The 24597-nt window shown below is 53.1% G+C and overlaps 3 protein-coding genes across 3 annotated transcripts; all 3 read right to left on the bottom strand.

Moving 5' to 3' along the window:
- Positions 1–3895: 3895 nt before the first annotated feature.
- On the bottom strand, positions 3896–4993 carry NCS54_01148900 (Hypothetical protein; the record flags this gene model as incomplete). Its single annotated transcript, XM_053156764.1, has 5 exons — positions 3896–4201; positions 4252–4469; positions 4526–4738; positions 4790–4816; positions 4876–4993. The coding sequence occupies 5 exons, from the start codon at positions 4991–4993 to the stop codon at positions 3896–3898; spliced, it is 882 nt and encodes a 293-aa protein (XP_053012739.1).
- Positions 4994–13971: 8978 nt separating this feature from the next.
- Positions 13972–14922, bottom strand: NCS54_01148800 (Hypothetical protein; the record flags this gene model as incomplete). Its single annotated transcript, XM_053156763.1, has 2 exons — positions 13972–14274; positions 14329–14922. 2 exons carry the CDS (start codon positions 14920–14922, stop codon positions 13972–13974), a joined length of 897 nt encoding a protein of 298 aa, XP_053012738.1.
- An 8386-nt stretch (positions 14923–23308) lies between these two features.
- Positions 23309–24411, bottom strand: NCS54_01148700 (Hypothetical protein; the record flags this gene model as incomplete). Its single annotated transcript, XM_053156762.1, has 4 exons — positions 23309–23605; positions 23658–23875; positions 23930–24145; positions 24288–24411. 4 exons carry the CDS (start codon positions 24409–24411, stop codon positions 23309–23311), a joined length of 855 nt encoding a protein of 284 aa, XP_053012737.1.
- Between the last annotated feature and the right edge of the window lie 186 nt (positions 24412–24597).

The following is a 24597-nucleotide window of genomic DNA, read 5'->3' as shown; positions in this document are numbered from 1 at the left end:
CAAGGCAGCCCGCATCAGGTCTCGGCCATGGGAATACGTCCCCAAGTGATGCACAACCAGAACTCGAAGGACCAACAATCAGCAGCGCGGCCTGATCAAGACTTGATCGTACCCCTGGCAAGGGTCATCCGGCAAGTGCCACGCCTCGATGATGGTTTCCACGGTAATTCGCGCCACCAACAACGGTAAGTGAATCTTTTCCGTGTGCATACGGAATCCCGTGTTGAGCGGTAGCAAGGAAGTCGTTATCATCTCGCAAACCCCAGCCGGTCAGACGACGAAAGTGAATCATCCCTCGATCGATGGGTTTGCGTCGCTGGGGAAAAGACGAGATGAACGCAGCTGGGCTTGTCCTCAGGCGGGTCTCCTCAAGCACAATGCTTGAACTGAGTGTTGAGCTTTAAACGCTGCCACCATCCGTTCACCAAGTCCTGCCTTAATAGCTCTTGGCCCAACCCTACCCTCGCCCTCACGGTTGACAGACTGCTAGGCTTTCGAAGGAGAGCAGATCGACGGTATTAGATACCACGACCATTGTGTCCATTTCAGCTCCTCGGCTAAATAGAGAAACCAGGACAGGAGCCAAACTGCGCTGGCGCAAGCTCATATAGCAGGGTAGGATTTGTCATCATGCCTGACGGCTTTGACTGGAGAGTTCGGTAGAACTGCTGTGATGAGGCGGAATGCGGAGGGACAGCAGGGCGACCAGTAAGATTCGCTGGTCCCCTCTTCGACAGTGAAACATATACAGAACGCAACGACAAGCCTGAATTCGGGCAGATTCAGGTCGTAACAGCCCATGAAGAGGAGAACAACGAGCTTCCTCATTGTTGCTAAACCCCATGCATGCCCCACAGGACATAGCACAGGGAGTTAAAGCCGCAGTTGAGCGCTCCGAGAGATCCCCGGAGCGAGCTAGCAACGGACCAGGGCCGCTCACGATCCCTATAAAGCTGGCCCGCCCCGTTGTTTTGGAAGGAGGCCGATGTCTCGAGAATCGTGATGTCGGAGGCTCGCGATAGATCGCGCTTCATGCGGAGAGGACGAAATGCCCAGCGTCTGGTTGAAGTCAGCATCTATCCTCTGGTGGGTTCTATCCAGCGGATGCCGAATTAACGCAACTGACCTTGTTCCAGCCCTTTCTTGCCCCACGCAGGGTTGATGCTCAACTGAGAAGATCTTGTTGACGAAGTGTTGACAATTCGATACTCGACGGACTCGGAACCACGGCCAAGCCCCGACTGCTAGAGAGTTCTGGCACGTTTGGCGGGCGGCGTCGATCAATGGCCTCGGGGTTGCCCGTCGTCAGTGATTCAAGGTGCGAGTGCATCCATGCATGCGGCGGCGGCCTTTCTCCTTCACTGGTGTTTGTTCAATACTCGTATTTCGGGACCAAGTGGTTGCGCGACTCGGGCTTGTGTCAACAGTCGCATCGTCTCCGTCGAACGGCTTTTCATCGTCAAATTGTCGGATTATTTTTACCGTGCAGATCGCCTCGAGGCATTCGGACTCGACAGAATAAACAGGATGGAATTGGATGTCAAGGTTTGGGTTGTGGGTGGGTAGGTAAGTATGGATTGGATGCGGACGTGATGAACAGCGGTGAAGACGGGAGTCGGGGGTTGGGGGAGTTGCCTTACTTACTCTCGACGCAGAGCCCTCCCTATACCTGCCTAAGGAATACATCGCTGATAGGAACCAACCACCAATATTGCTTCAACAACCGACTGATAGACTTCTTTGGTATCGGATGCCCTCCACGTCTCGCATCTTTATTACTCACGGATTAATTGCTGTCGCTGGTTTCACAAGCAGTTCATGAACGGCATGGGCCTGGATGCGAGTTGAGACCGTGGGTCGCCAGCGCTTCCCCCTCCCTCCCTGACCTGTACCGCTGCCAACCTACCCACCGATGCCACCAGGCTCTGGAAGGACTTCCATGTCAGTTTCCAACGCCTACAGCTGACTAACACCATTGGCTTCATCAACCCCTCCTATCGTGAGGTTGATACATCATCCTTTCCCGTCGTGGGTTGGATGCGATGAATCCTTGGAGCAGACGAGGGCCCTCTCCCGCGTTGGATATCTGTTGAACAATCTCACCTCCCCAACGTATCAGGTACAGGCCATCCACCCTTGCGTTTCCATCAGCATCCCTGACAACCCTCAACGTACCCAGCTACGACGGTGGACGATACACTAATTGGGTAGCTTGGTTGCCTTGCGAGGGGGTGTGCGCTTGATGTTGGCGGCGGATGAACAGAAGCGAGAGTCATCCTGGTCGCGACGAGCATGCCCTAATACCAAGGGGTACACGCACAGAACACCACCAGCCAAATACCTCCCGATACTGACAGACGACGGCTGGGAGACGCGAAATGTGCGACGGATGGGTCGAGCACGCACGCCACAAGATTTACCGGCCGCCGTGGAAACAAGGAAATTGAGCTCTGCCCTGCCAGTAGCACCCATCACAACACCGAGGTTAGACGAAACAAAACAAGCCCACGACACGACGGAAGAGGCGCGCCGACGTCAGAACGCAACGGCGTTCGCTCAGAAGCAGCGGACACCGATCTTGTCCAGAAGCGGCGGGCGGCTGAGCAGTCTGGTCTGATGGTACGCCGAGGCTTGTCCAACGCGCCAGAGGGGTTTCATCGTCTCTCGGCTCCGTCCCCTTTCGCTGTCTGCTCTTGTTGACGGGCTTTCAGGGCAGCCAGAACAACTTTTTGCCCCCTTCCCGTGAATATGTTTCCACAGGGCGTGCAATCTCTCAACACATGCTGAACCCCTGCTACCACGCTCCCCATCTGCAAAGGTATCTATCTTGGTCTCTTTGACTCCACTTCCGGGAGATTTGACAGTGAGGTGCCTAGAGATCTTGTTGGCGTCGCGAATCCGGGCTGCCTCACCATGTCCAGCCCGCAGGGCATGACCTCCATTGATCTCGTCTAAATACTTGGTAGATTCATTGGCGCAAACTTCTGCCATAGGTAGTAACACGTGGGCGATGACTACAAAGAACGTCTAACTTTGCTCAAATATCTCTTTTATTCACGGACTTCTTACGCATTATATATAGCCTTTTAGCCACCAACAGAGGAGGATAGCTGATGATGTCTTTGTACTGGTGTCCTGTTTTTCCTTGGCCCGCGTGAGTAGACAGAGCTCGGCATGGTGGCTGGGAAGTAGAAAACAGTTCGACAATGTTCCAGCCTCCTCTCCACTCAATGTAGTTCTGGTCTAGGCTCATTGGGTTGACCCGAAGCCCCGTGATGTAGCGTCCATGCCCCGGTTGCCTACCGAGCAGAGCCGCATTGTTGGCAGACTCCCGCGTTCCCACATCCTCCGGGAAAGTGCCACAGCCCCGTCCCTACTCTCGGGCGTTCTCTCTCACTCCCGCACCTTCGTCTCCCCATCTCCATCCGTTTGCCTCTAAACCAACCCGTATATCGCGCGTTTCCCTGCTAACGGTAAGGCCCCTTCTTCTCTGTAAGCCTCGACCCGACTGCTGCCACCCCCCTTGTCTTGTGTTCCTTGCATCCTTCTTACTACTATTGCAAAGGCGGCCGGCGGTTCCCGCCTGATGCTGAAGTAGTGTGTATATTCGAGTACTTGCGATGGACGATACGATCCTCCAAAAATATCTTGCTCCATCTATTTACATCTATGGACAGCGAAAAAGTAGAGACTGACGGCTTCAGCAGCATTGCATCCCCTTCCCTTCGATGCCCTCCTCCGACACGGGCCCCCCGACCTTGCCATTCTTGTGTTGACGACCTCTGGCGAGGCCTGATGGCTCGCTCACCCGGCCGTGATGGCCCTCCCCCTATTGCTCATGTCTTGGAGACAGTATCGGGCCGGCATTGTTCCCGAAGCGTTGCAAGTCGAGCACTCATGCATCAGAATTCTTCATGTTGGCAACAAGCACGGCCGCGTATGCCAAACTCAACACCAACTGCATCGCGTAGCCCGGCATGGAGAGCTGCATAATAATGCTGAACACAAACAAGAACGCTATATACGCTCCGACATAGGCCTTGGGTGATGCCACATCGAGGGCTTGGAGAGCGACAGGAATACCAAGAAATGCGGCCATGACGCAGCTGATGAGAGCGTAAACAATGGTGAAGAAGACACCGATCGGGTACTCCATTGAAGTAACGCCCCCATCGTGGTTGATTCTGGATCCAAACAGTTGCTAATGATGGTTTAGTTATCCGGCCTGTACCAGCAACAATCCCAACTTACGAGAACAAACTCAACCCATCTATACTCGGCGGCATTTCGAACCCAGATGTCTGGTAGATCCAGGCCATGCAACATCACCCAGTCATCAGAGAGGCCAGTGCAGAGAGCTGCTTCGGGTCCATGCAGGGAGTGTGCGAGGACAGCTTGGAAGCCGTTGAAGAACTTTGCTGGGGGTGACCTGAGCTTGGCCGTCTCGCGGATCAGGTGCATCAATTGAACTGCAAGCCCAGTAAGTCTACCAGCGCCCATCGTGCAACCCTAAGAAGTTACTTACGATACTCAGTGTGGTGGTGGTGGTAGTTACGCGTTATTTCAGCCAACTTGTCGCTGTTTGTGACCCTGGCATGCTCGAGTTCTTGCCAGAGCTCTAGAAGGCGAACTGCTTCCGTCTGTGCCAAGTACATGGATTGGCGGGTGAGCTTTGGAGTGAGCATGTACATTACATCTTGCTGAGAGACCTCCGCGATACCGAGTAAACCATTCTCGACTGAATGCCGTTAGCTAACTTCGTATAAAGATGATGCAAAGAACTACACACGTTTGTGCTCGCGACCAGCTTCGACATCTGCGGTTCAGTCTTCAGTTAGCGCTCTGCGGCCACGACGATTGACCTCTTGCCCGTACCCTGTTCAGAGGATGCGTCAGTGTTAACGTTGACACCGGACTTGTCATGTGACGCCGCGCCCACTCTACTGCGGAGTCGGCCGAGATAGGCAACGAATCTCGATACGTCTGGATACATGGCTGAGGAGTACAGCACGGCTTGCTTCAGTGAGGGCTTTTGGACGGCAGACGTTTTTTTGCCTGGGAAACCAGGGCGTTATTTAACCAACATGATGGCCTCTGAGTTTGCATCATGGCATGCAGCACAGCTCAGCATGCTTCAATCGTGGAAAGGCAACCACCGCACAGCCTCGGAACCTCATCGCCCCTTTGGATGATGGCACATTGTACCGACTAAACTGTCACCAATCCGACCCTCGACCCCGAGCTCATCGCAGAGCTTCGCGACCCAACACGCATGCCTCGACAAGAGACGACGAATGAGGATGGCTCTCCCGAGTCTGCCGCTATAGCTGAAGGCCTGCAGGCTGTCATGCAAGTCAAGTCAAGCCAGGTGGCGCCTGGTGGAAGTACCTTTAGGTATTCTATGACCCTTGCTTTGTCTCTCCTCTGGGGATGCCCCAGCTCGGCTGCGACACGCCGCACTGAGCAACCCCCCAACCGTGGCAGGCCTGCGACAGGGTGGACCGCGGCTGTCTGTGCTACGCTGAAGCGGCTCGCGTTTATTGTCGTCTGTAAATGTGATAGATGCAACTACATGGCATGGTTGAATTGGGTCTGACATGAGCCCTGGTATGTCAAAGGCCTCTCCAGAGCCTCAGTCAACAGTCGAGAGTAGTGGAACTGCTATTTGTAGGTCACTTGCCCAGTGAATTTTGAGAATCCGTTGGTTCAACAACTGGAGGCTATATTGTTGTTTCATTTGTCTACTAAGCGCGCCATCATATCAACCACTCAATTGCCCAAACTACCTATAAATTGAACTCCCATCTCTCACCACCACCATGTGGGATATCTTCTCCTCAAGCCTCACCAACACGCTGAGAGAAGTCGCCAGCATGAAGACGAGATATTAGATGAACATATCTCCTTACAAGTACCCATGGTACCACCGTTTTCGCCGGTTTTGATCCAGTGTAGCGGTTCCAGAATAGATCAGCATGAAGCTGAGAAGAAATTAAATCGTGACTAATTTGTCAAAAATACCGAGTTGTGCCCATCACATAGAAGCTTTGGTGTTGTGCCATTGAGCCTGTGCAAGTCAGGGCTCTCGCTCAGGTAGGACTGATTGCTCTGCAAGGTTCCTTTGACGGATTCGCATGGCGCCGGTTCCGTAGGGTTAAGCCTGGGGGGTCTTGGTCTTGGACTTCTGGCCCTTGGACTTTTGGTCCTTGTGGTCGTCTCTGGACTTGTGATCCCTATGTGCGTCCTCAGGCTTGGACTTGGACTTGGACTTGGATCTGGATTTAGAGTCGGGGTTCGGCTTGGGAATAGGCTTGGGCCTGGGCAGATGAAACACAACCCGCTTCATTGTTTGAAGGTCTTGGTGCGTATAGGCGGTGGTGGTGGTGATTAGGGCAAGAATCTTGCCGCCCGCGTCGGGATGATTAGATATAATTTTTCAAAAGTGGGAGAATAGTGCAGGACTTGTGCTTCTCAATTCGGCATAGGATAAGACGACGATGAGAGCTGTGCTGAGCAGATAGATAGATAGCTATCTAGCTACACCAGGAATACTGCTGGCAGTCTGACCTTTATACCCCAAACAAGACCCTTGGTCCATTCTACTCTCGTCTCGTCTTGTCTCGTCTCGTCTCTCTTCCGCAGGCAGCTGGCTAGTGAACGCCTCCTCCGTCGCTGCAGAACTTCTAACCATGAACCAGCAAAAAAGCAATTCCTGAGATATGATGGGCGTAAGCTGGCCACGCTTCCGTGGACAACTGACTTGAAAGCGAACACGAAACTGTGAGTGGCTCATGGTTGGCTGAAGGAGGGTGCCGCCGGGCCCTTGTCTAGTCGCTTCTTGGCTAGGGCTGGCCTACATGGGAGTCTGGGACTGTGTCATGGGTCCCCCAAGAAGCACGTTTTCGTGGCCTGTGTGGTGACAGGGCTGATCATCAGGATGGCGGGGGACGCGACGTCTTCCAAGAATGCCAGCGAGGTTCGTCGTGCTGTGGTGCTTAATTGTCAAACCTGTCCATCAATGTGTCGGGAGAACTACCCGTCAGAACCAAGCGTCGACTCAAGACGTCGTTCGTTGTCGTGCTTTCACAATTGGCTATCTTCCACTACTCATCGTCTCGGAGTTGTGTATCACACCGACATCGTGCTGATGGAGTTCCATCCCAGCAACGACAGGGCTCAATTGCAAGCTAGGGGGCGGTCCCACAGCTGCTCCTCAACAAGCGAGGGAAATTGGACTGCGGAGACTCGTAGGCATCCCATCTCTTTAGACGCGGCATTGACACCCGCTCGCCGCACACTGAAGGATCGGCTCTAGGTGACTCTGCTCACGAGCAAGGTTGACCACCGTGGGAGCCGTCTTGGCCAGTTAGGGACGCCACTTTCCATGCACCCTTGGACAGGTTTAGCAGCGTGTCCCGACCTATCCAATGGAACCATCCGCATTGCTCTCTAACATGCCGTGTACGAGGTCGATAACACTTTAGCAGGGCGAGAGACCCAGTGGGGAAACGGCAGAAGCTCGTCGACGGGAGGAAGCGGGCTAATGTTCCCCGGACTCCATTCAGAGGGGGTCCCGAGCAAGATCCGCGACTAAGACGGGCCAAGGTCCAAGCGTACCGACTGATAGACAGGGGGGAGAGGAAGAGTTTTTTCTGCCACTACACGCCGCGTGCCGCGACAGGGTCTTTGACAATCGGCCGATAGAGGGGGCCATCTGCGTGCGCCAAAACAAGGTGTGATGGCAACCAAGCCATGTTGTCGAGAACGGACTGGTTATTTCCACCGGACGGGTTGGACGATTGGTGGCTCTAGGATCGAATTAGCTGGGGGTTGTGGCCAAATGTTTGAGTGTGGCTCCATCCGCTGGCCTCCAGTGTGCAGTGCCGTCAGGATGTGTAACAAGCCGGGATAACGAGGCAGCAAGCACGGGGTGCGATCGATTGAGATGACCGGCTGGAACATATTGAACCTCCTGGAGCTGCCTGCGGGTATCTCCTAGCCTCGCTGTTTGTTGTTGTTGCCGTCACTTGGCCCCCCTCGCTTCCCCTTCGCCGCGCGTGCCTACCAAGCTGCGAGAGATGACATCCTCACCTATCACGTTAGGCATCAACCTCTCAAATTACACCAAGATCTCCGGGTAACTCGCATCGTAGCCGGCGCGGTCTAGCCATGCAAGGGACGAAAGTGAGGCGGTCGTCCCTGGTGCCTGAACACCACAAATCTCTAACGGCAGAGTCGACATCGCGAGTTGTGGCGCTCCGCGTGAGTCAGAGGGTGCCCCAAATAGCACGATGCGTTCGGCAGCATGCGCAATCTCATGCACCTGGCCGCATCCAGACGGTCGGGTCCAATCTGAGTTCGAGGAGGCTGAGAACCGCCAACCGCTGGGGATGGCAGGCCACGAGAGATTGGGGTGAACCAAGGCACCAACTCCTTTGCGTTGCATGGTACCTTGCAACCTACATGCGTACATGGCCCCCAATCCCGCTTCCTTCATCTGTCCAACCCGAGGCCTTCTCGCCTTCAACCTCTCTCCACTTCTCTGGTGTTGAGTGCAGCAGTCTAAACAGGGTCGCGCAGCAAGTCCACGGTTTGATGAACTGGCAGTTTCCATGAAGCTCAAAGGTTCGATCATCACCGGACAGCAGGCCCCAGCCACGTTCTCCTAGCAAGTAGGTAACTAATATCACCATCTGGGTTCCTGAAGGTCTCATTAAAAATGCAATGCTCAGTAACATAGAGCAAAAATGAGGGAAGTTGCTAGTGACCATCATTGTCAAGGGCCAGCGAAGCCGATGATAGTTGTTAGCAAAGCTGATTACCCATGTGAGCTTGAGGATGGATGTTAGATGTGACCTTGTTGAGGCTGATGGATTGAAGATCACAGCAGCCTCTGATGTTGGTGTTGAGACCGCGATCACGGCGTTGATGTTAAGGCTATGGTTCGATTCGTGAGGCCGGGCTCTTGTTGTTAATTTTTGATTGGTTATGGCTAAAGGGGAAGGCGGTGAAGTGGCAAAAGAGAGCAAATTGAAGGTCAAGGGGGTAGGTTGCTGGTGTAAGAAATCGCACCCCCTAGTACTGAGTCTATTAAGTAGTAAAGCTAAACTGCTACAGAACCTATATTAATCGGCTTCGCTGAAAACGAGAAGCCGAGTTAGCTTAATACATTAGGTATTAACTCACACGTTATGGGAGAGCATGCTTATACTGCTAGGCCCCTTGTAGTCCGAGGATATCTTGCGAATAGAGCATATAACTTCAAGGAGCTAACCGGCCTTCCCAAATGGTATTATCCTCTAAGACTCAGTAGCATGTGCTCTTAACTAATCACAGAGAATTGAACTCCTATATCTACCTATACTGCTTGATCCCTGTGAGTTAAGGCTAAGACGTATCCACTGGGGTAACACGTGACCACGGATTTTCGGCCGCGTGGGAGGTTTGGGCTACCTAGCCAACCAAAAGAATTGATCATTACATTCAAAGGCCCCTAAAGTATGGGCGCGGGGTGGATCAGTTCAAATGAAGGTCGCCTACTCATATCGCCCGTGGTTGCGACTTGGAGTACTTCTCGAGATATTTAAATACATGATGTCCATGTCCTGGACTGAGCGACCTGCCGATACTTACTACCTGTCCTGATATGCGTTCTGAACAGCGGCTATTCGCACAACCGCGCGGCATACTCCAACATGAACAACAACCGACCAACGCCGTATTAATCACATGTACGTCATCAGTGATCTGGACTTTGGGCTGTCATGCCAAGTCTGCAGAAGCAGGCTGGACAGGCCGACCTGCACATTCACCCAACTTCACTCCCTGGTTGAGGCTCAACTTGGGTCCACGCCCCCGGGAGGGCAGTGCAAAAGAGATGCACATCATGCGTCTAACTTGCAGGGACTTATGACAAACAGAAGCCTGCCCCATGACCTCGGTAACGCTTGCTCTTAGCCCCCAAAGCCCGCAACGGCTTCTTCTCGCGGGCCGTACCGCTCTGGCAGAGGGTGAGACAAGGAGGGTACGTGGTCGAGACCTGTCGTACGTGGTGTCCAAGCCTTGGAGGTGCAGTTGCCGGTTACCTCTTCATTGGACGAGAAGTTTCGTGGGCATCGTGAGGGTGTGCGTTGGGAGACGAGAGTCGGTCATACCCTCTGTTTCCAGCTTGACCGACTGAAGGCTCGTAGGCAGCCGGCCAGTCAGGGATGCCATCACCCCAGAAGAAGGGGGCTGAGCTTCCTGAAAGTCGAAACCAACAGGTCCATCATTCACCGCTATTTGCGATGTTGAAGATAGCCTCATGTTCAGAGGTAGATTATTTGCTGATCCCGACTGATAATAAGGCGTCCACATGATGGCCTCAGTGGGGGCTGAAGAAGTGTGCAAGTCGTGGTGGATGGATGGGGCTTGAGCTGGCAGCCAGTGTTGATAATTTCTCGCCTTGCTTGAACCCGAGATGCTAAAGCCACGCTTCCATGTCCCATTGGCAGACAGTGCCCGAAGCCTCGAGGAATCAAGAGGGGGGGTTACTCGAGAGGCTCTTGAAGCTCAGAACAAACCCCCTAGGGCAACTCGACTGCTCTCAGCAAAGAATCCGGGATGCGCGGAACAGTGCCTCAGCGCACGCCTTCTCAACTGGCTCCGCCGTTGTTGCGGCTAGAGGAAAGGAGAAGCGATCGTTGCCAGGACACTTCTCGTAAGGAGGCAGGCCATCAAATGGCCCAGTGATCTTCTTTCATAGAACCGAGACGGGCACGCGGTAGAGAGATTGGCGACAAGGACCCATCGCGCCACTAACGCCAAAAGCAGTAGCCCCCGTATATCACGAAGGTGAATAGGGAGTAGCACGCGCTCGACCCAAAAGACGGAGGCTCGTGGCCTTGGCCCCAAGAACAAGGCGAAGCCGTCATACTGCAGATGCATCAAGGCCAATATTGCGGGCGAGCTTGTCTTCTTGCTTGCAGAACCAACTGCATTTCAACCAGAAGACGGTGAGATCCAAACATCCACTAGGCCGAACCACATGAGATGGGCGTAGCGAAGGCTGTGGCGAGTTCCAACACCTCAATTTGCAACAAGTTCATATGCTCATTGTCCTTGTTGGTGATTCAATTCCCTTTTCCGTATTCAGACAGATTGACCCTGAAAGTCCAAAAAGCTCGGTAGGTGCAGCTGTTATGAGCAATGGATCCATGTCATGAGCGACAGGCAGGCTCGGAATAACTTTGTAAGCAGGGTCGTCTCCCACTCATGATAGGTAGGCAAGGGATGACTATGCCATGCCACAGACAACGTGAAAGGAGCGTAATTGGCCCCCCATGACGGGTTTATCCGCATATATGTAAAACACACAAGCGCCTAAATAGACGTCGACAGAAACAGGCAGCGAGATGATACCTGGTCAGGACCATCTCCAATCTGGAGTTGGAGGAGACCTGCAACCCAAGACCCACAGTGTTGGGCAGCATTCGGTGCGCTCCGTCGTGCTAGAGCAATCTGAGGACGGCCCGGGCCGGCACTTCATGATGGCTGGCCGAGGCTACTACCCCCTGAGGGAGATCGAGATGGAGACGGCCAACTTCCTCCCAGGCACGGCTCCTTGTCGACTTTCTTGAACCATATGGCCGAATGGGACGACTGAATGTGTTAGCCATCATGCTCCTTCCCTCCATGGGACCGGCCCGCTCTCCTCCCTCTACTTACATCGCGGATGCGGCTTCATCTTCAAGGTACCCCTCCACCGCACTGTGACGACATGCGATGCTAACTTGGCAGCACCAGGAGATTGTATGAGGGCCTGGTCCCGAACAATGATGAACGATTCATAATTCATGATGTTGAGCGTATTATTCAATCGATGGCGAGCAGAATGAGGCCGAGGGCGTTGGGCTAGCAGCGAGGTCGATTGAGATACCTCCTGTCGGTTCGGTACCAGTGCCACGCGCCGGATTTGCCGCAATGGCCGACAACACGCCGCATGATATATTCTCTCGTCGCTGGGGAAAATGTCGAAAAAGAGGTCGGCTCGTATTGTTTTCGCCGTTCGTGGGCTTGGTTTGGGCTCGAGGGGGCTCAGGTCGAAAACTCGTTGCTTGCGTCAAGGTCGACGGAATGTGCAGGTGATGATGCAACCGCGCTGACTCGATTAGAAAGAGCGGTCAAGGTCGGATTCCTCAGCCTCGCCGCGCCAAACTTCCAATTGCACCTGGCCGGAATACTTTCCAAGACTTGGAGGACGACCGATTGTGCTCATCAACAGTTTGCCTGGTTGAGACGCGTCTTGGGGGTGTTTTGTTGGCAAAATCGGTCGCGATTCGTCATCACGGATGGTGTTTGCTCGTCTCTCGAAGATGTTAGGGCACGATTCCCTCGACGTCAAATTCTAAGCGCCCGACGATTCAAAGCTTGACGCCTTTTCCGCTTTCGGCGGCTGCTTTGGCAGTTTTCGTGCTCGGGTGAGGGAGTATCAGGGCGCTCGAGGTTACCGGCCGTTGGAACGGTAGCCGATCGTCGGCAGCATTTGAGCATTTGTCAAGCCTGGCCCGGCCCGGAAGTCAGTCGTTTCCCGTGACAGGAGACGATATTCGGGTCTGAAACCCTTTTCTACCAAGAAGATGCCCTGGTCAAGCAACCGGCTGGTTGCCTTCTTTTGACGTGCAGTTCGCCCACACATGGGATCTGTTGTAGGTCGCGACGCCTAGGTAAGCTCACCGCCCAACCCCCGGATATGCAGCATTGCTTCACACAGCGAACTTGGACTTTACCTTTGTCCAAGCTTGCTTACAGCTCTCGGCACGTGTCAACATTCTCCCCGTTGCGATCCGCATCCATTGGCTTTACACAATTCCCCATGAAAGACGGAGTGGCCCCTACCTGTTGGGGGGATAGCAGAGGCATCCCGCAAGGCATACGATAGCCAAGGCCTGGGACCCTAGCGCATTTCCCAACGCCTCAACGCTCGCGATACCTTCGACGCGGCATGCTGAACGAATGGATGGCATATATCAGGTCCGCCGACCCTCAGAGCGAGAGCGTTCACACTGCCGCCCAAGCATTGACTCTCGTGCTTATTCGTCCCGCGATAGAGGCGTCGGGGAGGATATGTACCGACGGGCACGACGACATGACATCAATTCACACGCACCTGCCATGGGCCACCCATTCATTGTACACTCCCCAGCCCCCTACTATTTTCCAGCCCTCATCTTTCACACAAATTGTCCAATTCTGCGGTGGTGGGCAATTTGCGCCAGGTGAAAGTCTCCGCTTCCAGCGTTTAGAAGCCCTTGCGAGACCGACGCTGAGGGATGGAAACTGTGAACTGGCGAGAGTATCTCGGCTGGCGGCTCGATCATATGTGGCCTTAGAAGGTTATTTGCATCAAGATGGAATCCGCGTGACATATTCACTTCGGCACTCATGGTCGCTCACTGTCGGAGTGAACTAGGTAGCCCGTAGTCTTTCATAGGACAGGAGCCAGGGCTGGGGAAGTACATGTCTGCCCTACCTGCTTAGGTAGGCCTCCGTGGCGCTGAGCCGCAACAATACCGGTAGTCGCGGGCAACCCACTTTCTCCTCCTTTCCACTTCACTCTGGTAGTATTTTGCGAAACCACAACACTCAATACAAGCAAACCGTCGCGCGTTCTTTTCCAAGCTCCTTGTTCTCTATTTCCATCGCTTTAAAGGCTCTATATTATTAAATCTTCATATTAAATTTTAATTCAACCGACTTGTTGCTTTGCGCTGGTTAGTCTGACCAACCTTCCGCCCCCCTATTGCGCCCTGTGTTTTGGGTACCCAGAGTCATCACAACAAACACTGCAGGTACAACGATCGTGAAAAAGCATCCCGTCGACATATTGAGCTATAACCTACACTAACAGATCATGGTAGGGTCGATACAACACGAAGCTCGAATTCTCTCGCCGCGTCGCCTCCCACCTCTGCCCACGCCCCAAACCCGCAGCTACTCGCCCTGCCTCATCACAGTCGCCATGAGGGCAGCGTACGCAAGGCAGGTCAAAAGGATCTTCTCGTCTCCGCGGAGAAGGGCTTGACTCAGCCAGGCAAAGACGATCATGAACACAAGGTACGTAGCTACCTCTCCCGCAACTGAGTTGACATTGAGGGACTGGATGGCCACGGGAGCACATGCGAAGACACCGATAATGCAGCTGAAACCAACCAAAATCAGGGCTTTTATGAGACCCTCGTGGTAGTCGTACATCGTGGTCCCCCCGATCTTCTCCTTTCCGGCCAAGAACGGTCTCTGTTGGGTGTCACTACCTTCCATCAAGGAGTCGGGATGACGGGCTATACTTACAAAGACCCATCGTCCAATCCTGGTTGCGAGCATGCGGCCGACCATTTGATCAAGCTTTTGTGGCTGCGAGAGTGATACCCAGTCGCGCTTCATCTCCTCGGCGAAGATGGCGTCGTCCTCAGGTCCTAGAAGAGTCCTCCAGCTGGGCAGGAGATGCCTCTGGAAGGATTTGTCCGGTTGGTCAATCCCAAAAGTCTGGCTTGTCTGGAGAAGGAGGCGCTCTAATGATCTTTTAGTTATCCGACAACGGACAAGCTGTCTTGGGGAGAGGCGGTCGGCCTTACGGTATTGGTCTTGCTCCTCAGCAAGCTGCCCCAACAGTTCCTCGATGTCTTCACCGGCCAGAGACTTGTGCTGGATTTCTTTCCAGACACGAAACATACGGCGCGCTCTGTATATGAGGCATGACCACGCTATCGCCGTGCAGCGGGGAGCTATCATGTGCCTCGGATCAAGATGCTGCTCCTGAGCAAGACGAATCCAGCCTGGTGTGTCTTTTCCGCATTCAACCTCAGTGCCAGATCCAAGCATGTCAAGGGCAGGACGTACCTCTCTTGGGCTGACCTTCGAGATCTGAGCAACGAAGCAAGGCATGGTTAGCTTATCGATCAATTGCTTCGTGGACTTCACTCAGCACCTGGCGTTGCGGGTCTGTCGTCTGTTGGTGACGCTTCGCTCCAGCTTTGCTGTTGCGTGATGTCTACACTGCGCCGTGCGGCGGGCTCGCGACCAGGCATGACGTTGACACTTATTTGGGGAAGATCAAAGGATTGTTCAAACTTGCGCTGCAAATGCTGACCGGCTCTCGAACTAGGTTTACACGATGGATCAATTCGCAGGGCTCGACAACACCTATTTATCCTCCGGCTCAAATCTCTCGAAACGAGGCGGCCCCGACGTCACCATGCAATACCAACATCGAATGCTGCAGTACTGTGTTGTTGGACACCCATGCAGTGTTGAACCTGCCATCCGTACTTTGGCATGAGGCCCCCTAGCTACCCCTCCCCCACTACACCATCAGGTGTGCAGCAAGGCCGGCCTCGACCCGGACCATGTGCTTCACGTCGGGCTGTTCTCAATTGGCCTTGTCGGGAAAAGCAAATTACATTCAGCTACGTGTGGCTGTCGATGCCTTGCAGACGATTCAGGGATGGGGGCCATGCACACAGCGAGCGACTCGTCACATTGCCTACATGTACACTCTTGGTATACGGCATGTCCCCCGGCTCCGAGCTGCGGCTAATGCCGTCCGCAGAGATCAACTGTCAATGCCACGAGCCGCGCGCTACTCCGCACAAATTATGCGCTTGTGTAGCATGGGCGCCTGTGATAGCGTCTAATTTGAACGTCGGCCTTTGTCATGTAAGTCGTTTTCAGGAGACTACAGGAGAGGTAGGATGAGCGGGTGATTATTAGGTTGCTATAAAATACTACTTTCAATACCACATATCTGTGTCCATTTTCATCCTTCAATCCATTTTGCATACCCCCTTTTTGACATACAGACCGACAATTCCCAGCTACTGGTTCATACACAATCATTTGAATTACGCCCCCAAAGCCCGCCATTATTAGATTCCAAGATTTGGTGATGAGGTGGCGGTTCTACTTTTCTTTAGTGTTAGAGTGGATATTCATGGCGGAAACGGTTCGCAAGCCCCAACTGCGTACCTCTTTGCCTTCAATATTTCACCTTCATGCTTTTTCCAATGACTACCGAACGAGGAGCTGAAGAGTGGCTGAAGTTGCATCGTTTGTTGTCGGAGCCTTGGAGCGCGTCGGCTGGCTCGGACTCGGACTTTCGTGGTGTCTGCTTCGTCGTGACAGGAATACAGACAATAGGGGCAGGTTCAGGAGCAACAGGCCCAGGAGTCACTGGCACACGCATGACTGTTGTAGGGGATGCACGACAAAAGATCGAGGGGCTCAAAAACAAGATAGGAGGAGAAAGGTACGGAAGGAATAGGTGCTTCTGTTGTTGGCAGGAGAGAAGTGCTACCTGGACGAAAAATGCAGAAGAACGACGGATTTTATACCCTACTGAAATGCATCCGAATGCGAACCCGTCTAGCCTTTGGCACTAGCTTCCTCAACATGAGGCGAACGGTTCATTTCGACGCTAGTTCCCATCGTTTGAGAAAAAGAAAGCAAAAAGACTATCATTTTCGACACGAACGCGACAAGGTGTGAGGAAACGGTCATGGCGCCGCCGCTCGAACGCTCAGACTCTGTGTATTCTTGAATAGGATGTGATAGAAATGAACTCGCGCGTTCCTTCGGACAAGGGAACCATGGCCTAGCTCCGGTGCAAGAGGCTCGTGGCTTGCTCAGATGCTGCTGAGCTCAGAGAGGCGTTTGTTCTGAAAAGCGTACAGGGGTTGGTGGCTCAGATGACGAGCCAGGGCAGCAACTGAAATGGTCGTTTCGGATCCTATAAAAGGAGCAGATCGGCAACAAGGGCTGATGATGACCTCTCTGGCTGGGCTTTTTTGTGCAAAAGATCCTCGTTGTCTTGCAGCCGTCGCTGAAGGCACAAGTCTTTGGTGATGAGCGCTGCTCTTCTGTTCCATGGCGACAACGCTCTTGCCCCTTGTCACGGAACTGAGTAGAGTTTGTTTCCATGCGATGTGTCATACCGCGGGCGAGACAGGCATAAAATGCTGTGTAACAATGCGAATGCTGGTAGAGAGCGATGGATGACTAGCCATATCAGCTCTACCACCCATGATGCCCCTGCCAGTGTCGTAAGCACTATTGGAGGCTATCTTGGCTCTCCCGAAGCAAGATCAGTGCGTACATCTCCTACGTAGTATATCATAGGGAAAGTAAGTCTCCCCGACCCACAAGTTATCTCCAAGTTACAACATGTCCTGGCGGTCGCCTCTATTGCCAAGATGTGAGCAGTCTCGTCTGCTCATCGGGAACTTCGGAACGGCAGACGGGACGGCACCGACGTCCGTTGATTCGTTATCGAGAGGATAAAACGGTCGCATTATGCCGAAAGCTCTGCATCACAGCATGGGTTTGGGATCAGCCATCCCCCGCACCGGCTTTTAGTGTGTTCCATGGATGCTGGATCCCCTCACTTGAGCCAGTTGTTCGTCTTGGGTCTCCTCGCTTCAGTGATTCTACAGCAAAGTCGGGCAACACGCTAGTGCAAGACCTGGGGATGGAAACTGCGTGGCTGGTATTTTGTCGACAGGGGTAAGTCTATGAACTTGCTGAAGGCGGCTTAATTTGAACCGAGTGCATATGTCTACATTATCGAGGGGAGCGGGATGTTTGGCGTCCCCCTCAATGGTACCAAAATAGCATGCTGTGTTCCAGCGATGTTGACAGTCACCAGGAAGGTCCACGCGAGGCGTCCGTCAGTCTGCTCCAACACTTAGCGGCTTGTCTGATCGGTAGAGGCTTCAGGCGGCTTCTATGAATGGCCAATGGCTCTGCGCCTCAACGTGTTCCACGAGGGACTCATGAGTTCCGGCTGATTGGTGCGGAGGGAGGCAACAGACCAGCGAGGCTGTCAAGCAGATCCTCTTTGCATACGCGCCTTGTCAAGATAGGGATAGTTCGATGAGATGTCTGTCATTTCTCAATTCATAATGCCTCGTGGTGTCTTGACCTAGCTTCATCGCATTTGCGCACATCTAAACTCAAACCCAAAACACCCCAATTTCTCGTCAAGCATCAAGCGAGATGAAGTACCAGAAATGCCATCGTACATATCTACGGCAGCCATTGTGAGCTAGTTATGCAGGGAGGGTAACAATGAGTCTATGCCACTGCAGAAGAGCACCTCTCCAAATCATAAAAAAAAAGGGGTTAGCATAACTCGCTCCAAAGTCAGAATAATACCAATCAAGGGAGTCTTATGTCGAGGACCTTGCATTAGTGCTATGCAGATTGCTGAATACATCAGTTGTGTCGGATACCGTTGCTGGGCGCGGAGGAGAACAATATGCAGCATGCACAGTCAGTACCTTGCATGTGCCTACATCTATCATACCGAACCGGTTCCTTTCGTCTATCCAGGCCTATCCTGGTGTCTTCTCCGCCTCGACCCCTCTCCACTCCAACGTCGTGGGTAGCGGCTTCGATATGGTCGTGCAACATCGCGATGATGAAGCTTGTGAATTTAAGGTAGGTACTCTCTAGGCCACACTGCCCTCTTAAATTGAGTACCTAATACGCGATCTTCACTGGTCATGTTGAGCACTAGACCCCTGAGAGTGATGGGCATCCGGCCGTGCTGCTGGATCGATAGAGCGAAACCATGGAAACTCTCCTCAAAATCTTCCGATTCAATCATCCTCCACATAGGACACCACGTAAAACCCCCCCAGTTCACCTACCTACCTAGTTACGGCTATCATTGAAGCCATACTCTTGCCACGCGGGTTGATACGCCAGAATGACAAAGAGTAGTCTGCTTCGTCATAAATATTACGAAGATTATAATAAATAAACTTATAAAAATATACTAAGATTATAGAAGAGATATCCTAATATTATACCTCTTTTTAGTATTATTTTAGTGTCTTTATGATGCTCTCTTAATTATCCTTAGGTGAGGGTAGGCTTTGTCGTTGTCCCGGTGCTGCGGCTTCCCCCTTAACCTGCGTGCTTCGCCAGCGGAAAGAGTAGACTTAGAATGTTGCCCCTGAACAGGAATTGACGCGAATTGATGTAGAAGCTGTCGCCAACGACATCAATCACATCAGCTAGCCGTGCTGCTCACATAGAACAGCGAAAAGGGCTGAAGGCGGTCCGTACCACTCTCAGTTCGGCCACAATTACCACGACCTGACTGAATATGGCGCCCTTCCATCCGTCCTTTCAAACGCGCCAAACAGCCCGGATGTGTGGTGGGCAGCGCAGATCTACCGAGCGTCGAACTTGCTGATGAGCCGTCTCGAAATAACATGCTAAATACCCCGGAAGTTTGTGTTCTATTCTTTCAGCATTCTATGCTCGTCAGGGGCCGTTTCTAGTGAAAGCGACCGGGATGACGTTGGAGAAACGACCGGATCGAGCCCTGCGGGTTGTGGTGCCAAGCATCGGTCCCAAAGTAGGCTGGAGGGCCGGCTTGCACTTCCTGCTCAACTATCCTGGTTGACTGGGGTCAAAGCCTCAACTAAGAAGGCTGTGCCACGAGGCGCATTGATCCGCGTCTGGCATGTCTTGCAGGACAAAATGATGCACAGGATATCCAGACCCCACAAGCCAGGGTAAGTCTCTCGCGGGCCGGTCCGTTGGGGGTGGGCGTCAGAGATAGAGTACATCGTCGAGACTTGAAGTGACCTGCGGGCAATGTCTCGAGGATGCAGCCGACAGTCAGTCCGTCATTGGCCATGGAGCCTCTGAAGCATCGTGAGGGTGTACGTTAGGCTCTAGGCCTGGAAGATTTCGTGCCATTGGTCTCACCGACAAAAGAGACTGAACCCGGCAGACCATTCGGAGATGGCATTCTCGAGGATGGCGGGCGAAGCATCTCGGAATGCAGGACCAACGCATCTATTATTCACCGCCTTTGTTATTGTGATGTTGGAGACAGCCTCATTCTGAGAGCATCCAAAAGCATGCAAGATTATCATCCAGCTCGGTCGGAGTCATCATCGTTTGGGGGCCTCAAAAACCTGGCGATGTGCAGCTGCTCAGCGGTGGTGATTAGGCGACTAGGCTGGTAGAAAAACCACGCCTGCTTGGGAGAACCAAGGCTTCGAACTCTCCTTCGTTCAGGAGGTGATCAGAATGAAACCTTTATCGCGATGTGAAAGCAACGAGTAATGGCAGAAATTACCGCAGTGAACCAAAGCATCCCTATTCCATTCCCATGCGATCCCAGTGTACTTGAAAGATATGTGGGCGTGAAATTCCGTATTGAGTGAGTTGGCGAGGCTCTCCTGGTCAGGCATCAAGTCTGGGTCCTGTAATTATCATCTCCCACCAACTGCTTGCTCATGGCTTCGACAAGGGTTTGGCGGGCTGGAGTTGTGTGGCACTGTTGGGGATTTGCTTGTATTTCACGCCACCAACACTGGGGCAACCACTTCTCCGAATATTCCTGACTATCCAGCCAAGAAGAGTCGACGACTATCCGGATCTCAAGGACCGTATGAAGAGGCGAAGTATTGCAACCAGGTAAGTTGGCATAGCCGCAAGACCAACATCGCAGAACGGGAATGCCTTGCACGCCTTGGGGGTGCCGACAGTCCCTGTGCTGTGCGTGAACTGGAGCGTCCATCCCTTGATTAACCCCTCACACACACAGGTCATTCCCACTGACTGCACCAGGCGCGTTGTTAAAGGCGACATGTCCCACTGCCAGGCACCTTTGAAGAAGCGTGGGCTGGAGCAGCGACAATGTTCCGCAGCTTCAGAAGACTGCCCCACGGGCTCTCGTCTTGTAAGGGCAGCCATGGTATGGGCATGGGTTGCGGTTTAAGTGGACAACGTTCGGGTCCGCGCTCACAGTGACCAAACATCGAAGCGGGGTCCCAAGTCACAACTATAACCCCTCTGCCCCCTTGATCAAGTATTGACGACCGGCCTCGGCACGGAAGGATACGGCAACTTCTAATTGTTCACTGGAGAACAGAAGTATGCTAAAGGCAACATGTTAGCATTTGTTTGGCTGAGCCTGCACAGATATGCTTAGGTTTGTTCTCACTCATCTGTACTTGCCTGTCCACGATCTGATGCTGAGGAACAAGGGCTGACTTTCTGTAGTCCAAGCACTGCTTGGATTCGCATTGGCCGAGCACTTCCTGGGCATCAACGATGACATTGATGAACTCCAAGAAAGGCACCTATCGTTGCGATGTGTTTCTCCTATTATTGGACATGCGTTTCGTGGTGTGTCATGGCATCGCAGGCCGTCGCGACCGATCCGAACGAAGGTTGCACAGATGTCGAGTCTCGTATCGAGGAAATCGAGGGTCGTCGAAGAGCTTAACGAAGCCAACGGTCTTCTGTCCTCAGAAGAGGCCATGAAATGGGTTTGGCGAGTGAATGTGTCTGCTCCATGGATGGATGTCAAGGTCAGTTTTTGGTTGAGAGATCGAAGACAAGCGGTGAGGGAAACCCGGTAACATTTACCTTCACTGGCAGCCAAGCATAGGTACCTACCACCAGGCTCTGGCCCAACAATGACTCGAGCATTTGAATTCATTGCAGCACGGGAAACTGATGGTTTTCAGCAGAAAATTCATCAAATGGGAGAATGCTATCGATGACAACTCCTTGTCGCACAAGTTTGTTTCGGTCAGTGATGGTTTCCGCTTGGGACAGGTTGCTGTTCCAGGGGTTGTTGCTGGATAAGCTGGATTCTGGCTGAGCCTGTTGACTGTGAACCTCGTTTGTTGGGAACCCTCAACATCCATGGACCGCTTAAGCATGATACGACGGCCTTTCGAGAGCGCCCCGCTCGAACTTCCACCAAGAACATCGCTATTCACGCTGGATATCAGTTCGCATGTGGTTCGCAAAGGCAATGAGGGGCTTAGTTGCCTTTCTTTCCATCTTGCAGGGGTAGGAGAATGAAGGCGCAATAATCGATGGCTGGTCTGCAGAGGATAGGCCCTAATACACCGCCTTTGACACACACGGGGACAAACACGTGCGGTGGGATCAAGCGATTCACGGTGTTGGCAAGCTCTGAGAGCTCTTAGGCAGCTCGGGTACTCCAATCCCGCTCAGCTTGGCTCTTGTTTCAGTCGCTCAGGTGGAGGCTGAGAGAGACGGACGTCGAAGAGAGGAGCCACCAGGGACGGGGAGATCGTCTCCGAAGGCGCACTCAGGTCATGCCTCCTCTTTGGCCACGGCGCCGAATGGCACCTAGTGATGTCAATCGGCAGGGGCATTCTGATCAGATGACAGTGACAGGATGCAGAAGCAGAAACACAGACGTCGAGCCTCGCCAGGTCTCCCTTGGACTATTGCCCTGTCAGCCCATTCACCGGCGTTGGACGCTGGCTGGCCTGGACAAGAAATCTACCTGCAGTCGGACACCGGACGGAGAATATCTGACACTCGATGCAACTTGTTCCTAAGACATGCAATCTCTCCTTAAGCACCCAACCCTTGCTGCCAATCTTTGAAGCCCCTCACTGTCCTGTCGAATTCTCTTGTGTTCTGTGTTAATTTCACCCCAGATGCAGCCGCGCCCCCAAACTAAACTGCTCGGTGGTCGGATCCTTGAGGCGGTAGGCAGGCAGCGATCTGTACTTGCCCCAAACAAGCCCGGAGTCTTTGGACTCAAAGCATAGGGAGGTACATTTTTATGAAGCCAGTGTGGCGGGATTAAATGGCCAGGGGAAGTAAATATGCTTAGTAGAAAGAAGAAAAGTTAACATTCTTCATGAATCTATCCTGGAGTGCCTGTATTTGTCTGGGACGGCAAGACCAGGGGGTCGAAGGTTTCCCTCCTTTCCACCACCCACCCCCATGGCGTCGCGCCCTGGTTGCCTCAAGCCACGCTCCCCAGAGCCGCAACAGCACCAGAAGCAAGAGCGGACTGTTAGCTCCCTATCGCCTTCCAGCTCAGCCATTGAGCCTCTCCTCGTGACTTCTCCCACATCATCCATCGTATGCCGGCCTCCCAAGTTCTGGTGTCCCTTACTCTTTGTGATCTCGACGGACGCTTTCTGGCATCTTGCCCCTTTCTATCCATTTCGGCCCCTGCGTATTCCTTCTCAATGTCGCTCGTCCATGTTCTCCTCGAGCCTCCCCGACATTCGTCTACTTCCGGCCCATCACGCGTTGTCTCCAGGCAACATATCACCAAAACTCGATTACTGGGCTACACACTGACTACAACGCCTCTCATAGTGCACACTATTCTGCAAAACTCGGCTCTTCGATGAATTGAACTACATCACGATACGGGAACAAGGAGAGTACTCCCAGCATCGCTCTAGCCCATCGTCCCGCCGACTCCTCCATTCCACACCCCAGACACCTAACAATGGCCTTGGCCCTACTGTCTCATGACAGCCGCCATCACTCCGGCATATGCTAGATATACCAGGAGCTGCCTAGTGAAGCCAGGCACGAGCATCTGGATCGCGAAGCCGGCTATAAGCACGAACACCAGGTACGTGGCAACCTCACCGGCAGGAGTTGTCACCTTGAGTGCCTGGATAGCCATTGGGGCAACTACAAAAATGCCGACGCACGTGTTGAAGATACCAACGCTAGCGAACCGAACGTACTCCCCAGGAACCCATATGGCCTCGAAACTACCGCCCTGCTCAGTTCTTGGGTTGAACTTGTTCTGCTTGATCGTCAAAACAGCTTCACGACGGGCAACAGACATGTTTGCTTACCAGAAAGCGCCGAACCCATGGCCGATGCGGCAAATAGGTGAAGACCTGGTCGAACTTCTCCGTGTCAAAGAGCGACGCAAAGTCATGGTCAGAGGCGTTCAAATGGAGACCTTGTCCTGGGGCCCAAGATTGTTTGGCAGAAGCTAGTACGTTCCCCAGAAATGGCTGGCTTGGTTCGGAAAACCCAAGAACCGTCCGCAAGCTGCACCCAAACTGATCTTGATCTTATTAGCTCATGTTTCTGAGACAAGCAGACCAGCACCATGTCGTACAATAACGGCCAAGTTTCCCCAGAAACTTGTCGTTGAAGTCATCGACGCCCTCTTCGCCTGTTAGGATCATCTGCCTGAGATCATGTCCCAGCTGCTCTAGATGATTGCCTTCTAAGTCGAGAGACAACGAAGCGAGCTCTGTGAAGCGGCGAAAGAGAATGTGCGTCGGGTCACTCTCCCTCAGTGCCGCAAGTTGCAAGACATAGGCGCCCGGGCCTGCAACATCGCTGTTAGCGTTTCGCAAGTGTAACACCCTATTGGATGGCTTGCCTCCTCGGTCGGGCTCATCGCTCGCCGAATCTGGTGCAGAGGAGCGCGGGTTAACATATCGAACAATGTCGCTGGTTGGGCTACGAACCTCGAGTATCTACATCATTGTCTCCCTGAAGATCCTCGGTGGTTCTCTGCTGGGTTTCCGAGTCCTCGACAGCGTCCAGGTTCAGAGATTGTGAAGTGGGAAGAGGTGAGACATTGAGGGGCATCATGGAGAGGGTACTTGAGTGGTATGTACAGAAGCTGACTTGTCTGGAAACCTCAGGTAATATTGGCGGCGCTGCGACGGATATTTATGCCTCGAGACCCGAAAAAAGACACCAGTGTCGAGGCCTCACCATCTCACCAGACATGACCTCTACTGCGTTTCTTTGTGGCTCGCGGGGCCATGAATG

The sequence above is a fragment of the Fusarium falciforme genome, chromosome 9 (genome assembly GCF_026873545.1).
Source record: "Fusarium falciforme chromosome 9, complete sequence".
NCBI classification, from domain to species: domain Eukaryota; kingdom Fungi; phylum Ascomycota; class Sordariomycetes; order Hypocreales; family Nectriaceae; genus Fusarium; species Fusarium falciforme.
This window is presented reverse-complemented; position numbering and strand designations above follow the sequence as displayed.